General features: G+C 44.1%; 1 protein-coding gene across 1 annotated transcript; it reads right to left on the bottom strand.

The window, feature by feature from the left end:
* Nucleotides 1-6,054: 6,054 nt before the first annotated feature.
* Nucleotides 6,055-11,105, bottom strand: LOC122129991 (GTPase IMAP family member 4-like; the record flags this gene model as incomplete). Its single annotated transcript, XM_042704733.1, has 4 exons — nt 6,055-7,749; nt 8,529-8,585; nt 10,130-10,192; nt 10,880-11,105. Coding segments are annotated over 4 exons (1,642 nt in total), but the record flags the coding sequence as incomplete, so codon positions are not given.
* Nucleotides 11,106-11,841: the final 736 nt, after the last annotated feature.

Genomic DNA, 11,841 nt, shown 5'->3' on the forward strand with positions numbered 1-11,841 from the left:
TGCAGGCTCACTCTCTCACACAAACACACACACAGGACTGGAGAAAACCACACAAGTCACACACTTACACACACACGCAGGTCACACACACGCATGTATGCAGACTCTCTCTCTCTCTCTCGAAGACAACCACGTGCTGTGCTGTGCTGTGCTGTGCTGTGCTGTGCTGTGCTGTGCTGTAATGTGCTGTGTTGTGTGTGTTGTGTTGTGTGTTGTGTTGAGTTGTGTTGTGTAGATGATGCTAAATGATGTGACGCCACAACTGGACTGGATCTTGGACTGCTTTTAATAATCTCGCTGCTTCCTCAAAGAAAACAGAACAAAAGTCACAGGAGTCGACTCTCCAGTGGTGTATGAACACCACCCCTTTAGAATGATCCCTTTGATTTACACAGTGTGAGGGTCTAATATAAACACCACCCCTTTAGAATGAGCCCTTTGATCTACACAGTGTGAGGGTCTAATATAAACACCACCCCTTTAGAATGAGCCCTTTGATCTACACAGTGTGAGGGTCTAATATAAACACCCTTTAGAATGAGCCCTTTGATCTACACAGTGTGAGGGTCTAATATAAACACCCTTTAGAATGAGCCCTTTGATCTACACAGTGTGAGGGTCTAATATAAACACCCTTTAGAATGAGCCCTTTGATCTACACAGTGTGAGGGTCTAATATAAACACCACCCCTTTAGAATGAGGCCTTTGATCTACACAGTGTGAGGGTCTAATATAAACACCCTTTAGAATGAGCCCTTTGATCTACACAGTGTGAGGGTCTAATATAAACACCCTTTAGAATGAGCCCTTTGATCTACACAGTGTGAGGGTCTAATATAAACACCCTTTAGAATGAGCCCTTTGATCTACACAGTGTGAGGGTCTAATATAAACACCCTTTAGAATGAGCCCTTTGATCTACACAGTGTGAGGGTCTAATATAAACACCACCCCTTTAGAATGAGCCCTTTGATCTACACAATGTGAGGGTTTAATATAAACACCACCCCTTTAGAATGAGCCCTTTGATCTACACAATGTGAGGGTTTAATATAAACACCACCGCTTTAGAATGAGCCCTTTGTATCTAGACAGGGTGAGGGTCTAATATAAACACCACCCCTTTAGACATTTTCAGTTCAGACACATAAACACCTCCAAAACATGTAATGTTTTTATCTTTGTGAACAAAAAACGGGGACACTGACTGGGCCCTAATTCATAAAGCAGTTTATGTTACCCTTGTTCTTGTAAATCGCAAGGGGAGTGTCACACTAAGAGTTTTCTTAAAACTGATCACAAAGTGGCTGAAATGAAGAGTAGTAAAGGTAACAGATAATTTTTGCCAGATAATAAGAACCAAAATCAGAGCTCTGTTGACATCATGCACAAGCTTCCTTGCAGTAGATTCCTTGCCTCATTGATTGGCTGATAAGTGACTGCTCTGCATGGATGGGTGACAGGCGTAGGTTTTTCCAGCATAGAAAATGTTAAGGTCATTGAGGCAACTGAATGCACTGTATTGCTATATTCAGCATGAAAATCAGATAGAGCTATGAACATACAGATCAGGCCCATAGACTCCAGGATCTATAACATACAGATCAGGCCCATAGACTCCAGGATCTATAACATACAGATCAGGCCCATAGACTCCAGGATCTATAACATACAGATCAGGCCCATAGACTCCAGGATCTATAACATACAGATCAGGCCCATAGACTCCAGGTCTCCAGGAATTGTTTTTTTAGACCCATTCCGACTAAATATATTATATAGATAGATAGTACTTTATTATCAGACAGGTCTGAAATTAGACATATTAGATTACTATACCAATCTAATGGTATTACTATACCAAAGGTGAAACAAACGAACAAAAATATTCAAAATACAATTTCAGTAAAACATTAAATTAAATCATAGCCTATTATTTTAGCACATTGAAACCCACTGCTGAAGGCTTACATGTCCAAACAAATATTTCATAACAAGTTTTCAGAGAAAACAAACTATTTGTGAAAGACATTGGCCTTGGAGACTGGAGTGGCAGTCCCCTCACTGTAGTTCTCCTCTGGTTGGGTCTCCTAACTGTAGTTCCCCTCTGGTTGGGTCCCCTCACTGTAGTTCTCCTCTGGTTGGGTCTCCTAACTGTAGTTCCCCTCTGGTTGGGTCTCCTCACTGTAGTTCCCCTCTGGTTGGGTCTCTTCACTGTAGTCACTGTAGTTCTCCTCTGGTTGGGTCTCCTCACTGTAGTCACTGTAGTTCCCCTCTGGTTGGGTCTCTTCACTGTAGTTCCCCTCTGGTTGGGTCTCCTCACTGTAGTTCCCCTCTGGTTGGGTCTCCTCACTGTAGTTCCCCTCTGGTTGGGTCTCCTCACTGTAGTCACTGTAGTTCTCCTCTGGTTGGGTCTCCTCACTGTAGTCACTGTAGTTCCCCTCTGGTTGGGTCTCCTCACTGTAGTTCCCCTCTGGTTGGGTCTCCTCACTGTAGTCACTGTAGTTCCCCTCTGGTTGGGTCCCCTCACTGTAGTTCCCCTCTGGTTGGGTCTCCTCACTGTAGTCACTGTAGTTCCCCTCTGGTTGGGTCTCCTCACTGTAGTCACTGTAGTTCTCCTCTGGTTGGGTCTCCTCACTGTAGTTCCCCTCTGGTTGGGTCTCCTCACTGTAGTCACTGTAGTTCCCCTCTGGTTGGGTCTCCTCACTGTAGTTCCCCTCTGGTTGGGTCTCCTCACTGTAGTCACTGTAGTTCTCCTCTGGTTGGGTCTCCTCACTGTAGTTCTCCTCTGGTTGGGTCTCCTCACTGTAGTCACTGTAGTTCCCCTCTGGTTGGGTCTCCTCACTGTAGTTCCCCTCTGGTTGGGTCTCCTCACTGTAGTTCCCCTCTGGTTGGGTCTCCTCACTGTAGTTCCCCTCTGGTTGGGTCTCTTCACTGTAGTCACTGTAGTTCTCCTCTGGTTGGGTCTCTTCACTGTAGTTCCCCTCTGGCTGGGTCTCTTCACTGTAGTTCCCCTCTGGTTGGGTCTCCTCACTGTAGTTCCCCTCTGGTTGGGTCTCCTCACTGTAGTCACTGTAGTTCCTCTCTGGTTGGGTCTCCTCACTGTAGTTCCCCTCTGGTTGGGTCTCCTCACTGTAGTTCCCCTCTGGTTGGGTCTCCTCACTGTAGTTCCCCTCTGGTTGGGTCTCCTCACTGTAGTTCCCCTCTGGTTGGGTCTCTTCACTGTAGTTCCCCTCTGGTTGGGTCTCCTCACTGTAGTTCCCCTCTGGTTGGGTCTCCTCACTGTAGTTCCCCTCTGGTTGGGTCTCTTCACTGTAGTCACTGTAGTTCCCCTCTGGTTGGGTCTCTTCACTGTAGTCAATGTAGTTCTCCTCTGGTTGGGTCTCTTCACTGTAGTTCTCCTCTGGTTGGGTCTCTTCACTGTAGTTCCCCTCTGGTTGGGTCTCCTCACTGTAGTTCCCTTCTGGTTGGGTCTCCTCACTGTAGTTCTCCTCTGGTTGGGTCTCCTCACTGTAGTTCTCCTCTGGTTGGGTCTCCTCACTGTAGTTCTCCTCTGGTTGGGTCTCCTCACTGTAGTTCCCCTCTGGTTGGGTCTCCTCACTGTAGTTCCCCTCTGGTTGGGTGGCTCTGGCTTCACCACACGGCATCATCTTCACCACACTGCATCATCTCATCCACTATCTCTCTCTCTGTTTCTAGGGCTTCCAGTGGCGTTCGTGGGCGAGCCAGCTGGGTATGGAGGTGCAGTTCAGCTGAGGGGAATGAATTAATCACGACCAGCTCAGTCTGAATGGCAGGCGGGGAGGGATCAAATGTGCAGACATGATACACTGGGATGGTGGACAAGACGCTAATACACAAGGACAACTACACCAGGGCATTACACATTACACACTGATTATAACACAAGAAAGACTACACCAGGGGGATTACACATAACACACTGATTATAACACAAGGACAACTACACCAGGGGGATTACACATAACACACTGATTATAACACAAGGACAACTACACCAGGGCATTAGACATATCACACTGATTATAACACAAGGACAACTACACCAGGGCATTACACATAACACATTGATTATAACACAAGGACAACTACACACTACACCAGGGCATTACACATAACACACTGATTATAACACAAGGACAACTATACCAGGGCATTACACATAACACACTGATTATAACACAAGGAGCACAAGTACATTATATATTCTGTAGGTGGTCTAACCATAGACTACATTACCCAGAGGTCCCTTATCACCTTTCATTCCTTATCTACCTTTCATTGACTCTGTATTGGCCGCAACAAGGTCATAAAACCGGGTGACGCGTTTTGCCCTTTACGACCGCGGTAAACCTGAAACTCGTCCTCTCTCGTTTGGTTTTCGCTGCAGTGAAGTCCATTCATCACATAGAGATACCCTCCCTGCAGATGACCCCTCATCAGGACAAAGGACGACACGACGACTCATAGCTCATAGGACTTCTGATCAAAGTTCTAATCTATTTGAAATCGCTAGTTAAAACCTGAGTTTATATCGATATACTACACTGCAGCCACGTAGTTTAATTGAATAGGAGAAGGCGACCGGATCCCTCCTCCCTGTTATTCAAGTCGACGAAAAGAATTCTTCATCCCCTTCACGACTCACCACGACCCCCACCAGAGTCCAGTTGACGAACTGTTTTAAAGAAGGAAGAAACCCGGCATTTCCCTGCGCCTGCGTTGCACGCTGCTCCACGGAAACCCGCAGAAAACATTTTGGTCGCCACGCAAGAGCGATCGAAGTAAGGCTGATATCTGGACAGGATTTAGTTTTACCTGTATGTTTTAATCTGTGTGATAAGTTTTGTTATTTGATTTCGTTTAAGATCTAAATGCAAACTGTAATTTCACAATCTACCCGGTCTTTGACCGTTAATAATCTTGCTTAGTTCTTTTGCTAGTTAATTAGATAGGATTGTGCATGCACTATCTCTCTATCTCTTTCTCTCTCTCTCTAACTCCCTTTTGCATCACCACACGAACATATACACGCACACATTGCAATCTCAGTGTCGTTGAAGATCTTAGTATTTGAATTAAGGCCCAGCCAGGATTTGTCCTTAAGGCAAAATCCTTTGTTCTAGGCATTCCATACTCGTGTACCTCCCCCCAACTGAATTTGCGTCTAAGCAAACTAAAGTTTCCTGTCTCGGACCCGCAGCCGCATCCGGTGACTATCCTAACTCTAGTTGGGGCCGGAGACACTATTGACTTCGCGCACAGAGCATCCCTCACCTGTGCGCTTGCGCATAGCCTTCCTCTCACTTCCCCCATCTCTCCATTGAGCGCGCGACCGCGTTTACTCGCAACTGCGCATACCCACACACGCACCCGCTCACACACGCACGCATCCGCTCACACACACACACACACACAGACAGAGACGAGGAAGCTAACGCACCCTCCTCTGCCTTGCTGAAACAGAGTACTTCGTTTCACAACTCCACTTTGTGTCTTGCTTGATTTTGTTACTCCAGTGTATTGTGATTATACCTGATCTTATATTACTGTTAATCACCGTTTATTACTTTTAATAAATTGTTTATATTATACTTAAACAATTGCCTTGCCTGTTATTGTTCCAATATTACACTGAAAGCCATTTTCCGCCAATCAAGTACTTCAAATGCCTTCACTTTTCTAGTTGTTTCATAAAGTGTTATAGACTGTGTAGTGATATTGTAGTACTTTAGTATTGTGATACCATACATAGATTGTAGCATAGTGATACAACTAGAGCTTTCCATTGTTTAGTAATTTAATTATAAAATATTAAATACTAAATTTAATGATTATTAAATTTTATGAGACTGATTAAATTAACTTAATGTAATAACCCCGGTTTCACCTACAATTCAAACATTAATAACAGAATTACACATAACATAGAACACACATAATTCTGGGAACTACATAGAACCAAGTAGCACACAACTCCATTTTGCATGTAACAATACTTGAATAGAAATAATGATAACAAGAACGTTTTCTACAGTATGTACAAACAGTTTAATATGTACATTCTATGTGCTGCCTGTGTATAACAGCAGGCAATATGTCAAACAGAAAGTTCATTAATCTTTATTATATGTCCTTGGAGAATCAGCATTCAGTTGCTGAGGCTTTTGAAGTTCTCCATAAACATGCTCCTGCTCTCTGATCATGTGCTTCTGTTCAGCCCACTCATAAGATGAGTAACTCAATGGCCAAGTCAGCAGCAGAGTTTGTCCCAAGTCCCAACCATTCCCAAAGCCTTCACTGTTGAGAACCTAGTCTCTAAACTCAGCTTTGAGTCCAGGCTTGAGATGACATAATGTGTCCCAAGTCCCAACCATTCTATTAGTGTATCAGCAAACATCTCTGTTTTATTTCTCCCCCTCCTCCATCTCTCAACTCTGAAGTGATCTCTGCTCGTCAGCCTCCTCCACCAAACGACTGAGTTTCTGTACAGTGTCCACCAGTCCCTCAATCTCCCTGTTCTTCTCCTCCATCCTTCTGTTCTTCTCCTCCATCTGTCTGTTGAACTCTCCCTTCATCTTCTCCTTGGTGATGCTGATGTTTCTCTGTAGTTCAGGCAGGATGATCTTCATGAGGTTTCTCTCTGCTTCAGTCCTGGCCTCTCTCTCATAGCTCTCTCTCATCTCCTCCATCTCCTCTCTGTGTCTCTCCTCCATCTCTTTCCTCTCCCTTTCTCTCTTTTCTCTCACTCTGATCAGCTTTCTTTCCATCTCCTCTTTCTGTGTAATCTCTCTCTTTAACTCTCTCTCCATCTCCCTCTTCTTCTCTTCATCCCTCTCTTCTTTCATATTTTTCTCCAGTTCTGTTGTTCTTTCATTTAATATTCTAATTTCTCCTTCATGCTGTTGAATCTCTCCCTCCATCATCTTCAGAGACTCCTGAACATTTTTATCAAGTTCCTTTCTTCTCTCTCTCTCCTCCATCAGTTTCCTCTCCTCCACCTCTCGTTCTTTCTGTATCCTTCTCTCTATCTCTCTGAGCTGTTTCTCTGCCTCTTGGTAGGTCTGACTGCTGTAGAATCTCTCTCTGTTTCCTGACACCATCTCTTCTATCTTCTCTAGCAGCTGTGTGATCTTAGTGTCGTCAGGCCTGTCCTTAACGTTGAGAAGGTGACACCTGTTCCCACATTTCTCTACCAGCTGCTGGAGCTCCTGGCTCCCTGTCTGGAGCAACTCCTCCACACTCCTCTCTCTCATCCCCTCAGCATGGGTGAAGAGGATCAGTGTGTGTCCCCAACAGCCCTCCCCAAACATATCCTCCATTTTCTCCAGCATCCTCCTCTCCTCTCCTTCAGACGGCTCCTCTGGAATCACCAGGAGGAAGGCGTGAGGTCCTGGGGTAGACAGACGGACACAGAGCCCCACGTCCTGTCTCAGGTCCTTCTCAGAGAGTCCACTGCAGAACCAGTCTGGAGTTTCCACCACGGTCACCCGTCTCCCAGCCACCTCCCCCTGTCTGCTCTCACTGTGCTGGGTCTCTGTGGATGTGTGTGTGAGTGTGTGTGTGCTGGCCGGCCTCCCAAACTCCTCTGTGCCCAGGATGGTGTTTCCTGCTGCCCTCTTCCCAGCTGTGCTCCCCCCCAGCAGCACCAGCCTCAGCTCAGACACAGCAGGAGACACTGGGGGCGCTGGACCAGGACTCTCTCCTCCCACTGCAACACACACAATCACAGTAAACTATCACACACAGCTCAGTTATAACATAATCACAACAAGCAAACTAAGTCTATCATTTGTTAGTGTTAGCTATAGCTAGATAGGCTGACTGCAATGCTTCTTTAAATATTAATTGTAAGTAGACATCCATCCAGCATCCAGAAAGTTCATCTGTCCAAATGTTCAGTGGTAGGATCACATTGCTTGAATGCTACACATGAGTTCTCCAACAGCTGTGAGAATGTTACACCCATGACTTGAGCAGAGACACTGATGACTTACTGGATGGAGGCTGTTCCTTACTTCTTCTTCTCATCCTGTGAGGAGGATCTGGATCTGAGAGCCCAACAGAAACAGAAACAGAAACTGGATCAGAAGCCCATTTAACTGCAGTGGTAAAGCGATTAGTTTTACATGCTGGACAGCAGGACTGTTTAGTGTCCAGAGTGTATTAGGTTTGCATTTCTCATACTCACCATCTACAGGACTCTCTCCTCTCACTGCAGACAGACACACAAACATACGCACACAACAAAGAGTTTAGAAATCAGAAGTCTTTGTAACAGATGGTCTAGTTACCATAAGCTGTAGAACACACTAAATCAGGACATAAACAACATCAGAGTGTGAAGCTAATTTATGAAATGTGATAAATGACCTCACTATACATAATATTTACAACTTAGTGTTGATGAATACAATGATCTTGCCAACGTTTATATCCCTTCAAATACAGAGATGTTTTTTTTAAACATTAAATTAATCACAGATTCACTAACATGAAGACTTACAGTTTGGATAATCCCCATCCCTACTGTTTCTTCTCCTGATGTGAGGAAGATCTGGATCTAGGAGTCCAACACAAAGAGAAACTGGATCAGAAGCCCATTCAGTTACTGTAGTAGCTACTGAAGTATTTGACACTGTGAACAGCACTGAGTGAGACAGGATTAATGATACTGGGGAGGCTCTCCTCCTGATGCAACACAACACAGACAGATAGAGACTGAGATTTAAAGGGAAAACAGGAACTGGAGCTGAGATGTGTGAGTATGTCAGAGTGTTAATACCATGTGAGTGAAAGTAGCAGTTCATTTAATGGGTAATTAGTTTAGAAAGAGAATCACTTTGATTGGTCATTTGGACCTCAACACACGGCCTATGTTGCTAAACACTTAGGATACACATCTCTTCTCTCACACTCACCAGTCAGATGTTCTCTTTCTCTCTCCTCCAGCTGTCTGTCTCTCTCCTCCAGCTGTCTGTTTCTCTCCTCCAGCTGTCTGTCTCTCTCCTCCAGCTGTCTGTTTCTCTCCTCTAGGTGTCTGTCTCTCTCCTCCAGCTCTGTGCCTTGTTCTTGTAGTTGGATTCTCAGGTCCTGTAGTTGACTGTTCCTGTCCTGCAGTTCCTTTTCCAGTGACTCCAGTTGTCTTTTACTGGTCTCGGCCTCACTGGTCATGTTCTCCAGTAGTCCCTCTCTCTCCTTCTCTCGTTTAGTCATGTTCTCCAGCTCTGTCTCTGTCTCCTGGAGAAGTTCATTTGTGTCCTCTAGTTGTTGTTTTGTCTTTTCCAGCTGTTTGTCTCTCTCCCCCAGCTGTATTTCCCTCTCCTCCAGCTGTCTGTCTCTCTCCTCCAGCTCCCTGCCTTGTTCTTGTAGTTGGGTTCTCAGGTCCTGTAGTTGACTGTTCCTGTCCTGCAGTTCCTTTTTCAGTGACTCCAGTTGTCTTGTACTGGTCTCCACCTCACTGGTCATGTTCTCCAGTAGTCCCTCTCTCTCCTTCTCTCGTTTAGTCATGTTCTCTAGATCTGTCTCTCTCTCCTGGAGGAGTTTATTCTTCTCCTCTAGTTGTTGTTTTGTTTTCTCCATCTCTTTATTCTTCTCCTCTAGTTGTTGTTTTGTTTTCTCCACCTCTTTGTTCTTGTCCTCTAGTTGTTGTTTTGTCTTCTCCGTCACTTTATTTGTCTCCTCTAGTTGTTGTTTTGTTTTCTCCATCTCTGTGTTCTTGTCCTCTAGTTGTTGTTTTGTCTTTTCCATCTCTTTGTTCTTGTCCTCTAGTTGTTGTTTTGTCTTCTCCATCTCATCATTCTTCTCCTCTAGTTGTTGTTTTGTCTTTTCCATCTCATTATTCTTGTCCTCTAGCTGTTGTTTTGTCTTCTCCATCTCTTTGTTCTTGTCCTGTAATAGACGTTTTGTCTTTTCCTCTAGCTGTTGTTTTGTCTTCTCCATCTCTTTATTCTTCTCCTCTAGTTGTTGTTTTGTCTTCTCCATCTCATTTTTCTTCTCATTTAGTTGTTGTTTTGTTTTTTCCATCTCTTTTTTCTTGTCCTCTAGTTGTTGTTTTGTCTTCTCCGTCACTTTATTTGTCTCCTCTAGTTGTTGTTTTGTTTTCTCCATCTCTGTGTTCTTGTCCTCTAGTTGTTGTTTTGTCTTTTCCACCTCTTTGTTCTTGTCCTCTAGTTGTTGTTTTGTCTTCTCCATCTCATCATTCTTCTCCTCTAGTTGTTGTTTTGTCTTTTCCATCTCATTATTCTTGTCCTCTAGTTGTTGTTTTGTCTTCTCCATCTCTTTGTTCTTGTCCTGTAATAGACGTTTTGTCTTTTCCTCTAGCTGTTGTTTTGTCTTCTCCATCTCTTTATTCTTCTCCTCTAGTTGTTGTTTTGTCTTCTCCATCTCTTTATTCTTCTCCTCTAGTTGTTGTTTTGTTTTCTCCATCTTTTTATTCTTCTCCTCTAGTCGTTGTTTTGTCTTGTCTCTCTCCTCCAGCTGTCTGTCTCTCTCCTCCACCTGTCTGTGTCTCTCCTCCAGCTCCCTGCCTTGTCCTTGTAGTTGGGTTCTCAGGTTCTGTAGTTGACTGTTCCTGTCCTGCAGTTCCTTTTCCAGTGACTCCAGTTGTATTTTACTGGTCTCCATCTCACTGGTCATGTTCTCCAGTAGTCCCTCTCTCTCCTTCTCTCGTTTAGTCATGTTCTCTAGATCTGTCTCTCTCTCCTGGAGGAGTTTATTCTTCTCCTCTAGTTGTTGTTTTGTCTTCTCCAGTAGTCCCTCTCTTTCCTTCTCTCGTTTAGTCATGTTCTCTAGATCTGTCTCTCTCTCCTGGAGGAGTTTATTCTTCTCCTCTAGTTGTTGTTTTGTCTTCTCCAGTAGTCCCTCTCTATCCTTCTCTCGTTTAGTCATGTTATCTAGCTCTGTCTCTCTCTCCTGGAGGAGTTTGTTCTTGTTCTCTAGCTCTTGTTTTGTCTTCTCCACCTCACTGGTCATGTTCTCCAGTTGATTGATTTTCTTCATCAACTCATCATCTGTTGCCTTCCGCCATGGAAGCAAAACTGGGAAGATACATGTTGTTATATTTTCAGTCTTGTAGTGTGGACTATGTCATTAGTAGACAATTTCATTATCGAATACAAATACAGTCTACAGTTAATTTCCAATCACTCTTCTGGTTTATATTCTTGCATTTGTGACATTCATGTTTCACACAGACACTCAGGAAGTCTCAAAACACACACACACACACACACACACACAAATGTTTTCTGACAGAGGCCAAATAAAGAATGTAGGCTTTGGTATATGATTATTAAATTAGTTGAATTTAATCAAAAGACTAAAGCTAGATAAAGAGAGGTGGCTTGGTGATATCGTTTTTAAACTGGTTTAATTACACTAAATGGCAAAGGCTACATGAAAACGTTGGTTTGGCTATATGATTATCAAACTGGTTTAGTGAAATAAATGATGAAGGCTTCCTAACTTGAGGTCAATATTAAATGAATGATGTCTCTTCTCTCCCCAACAGGACCTGCAGACACCCACCCTGTAAGGAGCTGCTGACCAGGAAGAGGTCAGTTCTGGTTTCATAACTCACTGAACACCATTATTCATACAGAGATAATCTGCATTTAAGCACCTGACAGTCAACCCTGTTTATGTTGTTGGCTGATCTGACTGGGTCAGGTAGAGTCTGTGGGTAACACAGCAATAGTCCAGTCACCACATAGCAGATCTCAACCCAGTCACCACATAGCAGATCTCAACCTGACCCAGTCACCACATATCAGATCTCAACCTGACCCAGTCACCACATATCAGATCTCAACCTGACC

The sequence above is a fragment of the Clupea harengus genome, unplaced genomic scaffold (assembly GCF_900700415.2).
Source record: "Clupea harengus unplaced genomic scaffold, Ch_v2.0.2, whole genome shotgun sequence".
Taxonomy (NCBI): Eukaryota; Metazoa; Chordata; class Actinopteri; order Clupeiformes; family Clupeidae; genus Clupea; species Clupea harengus.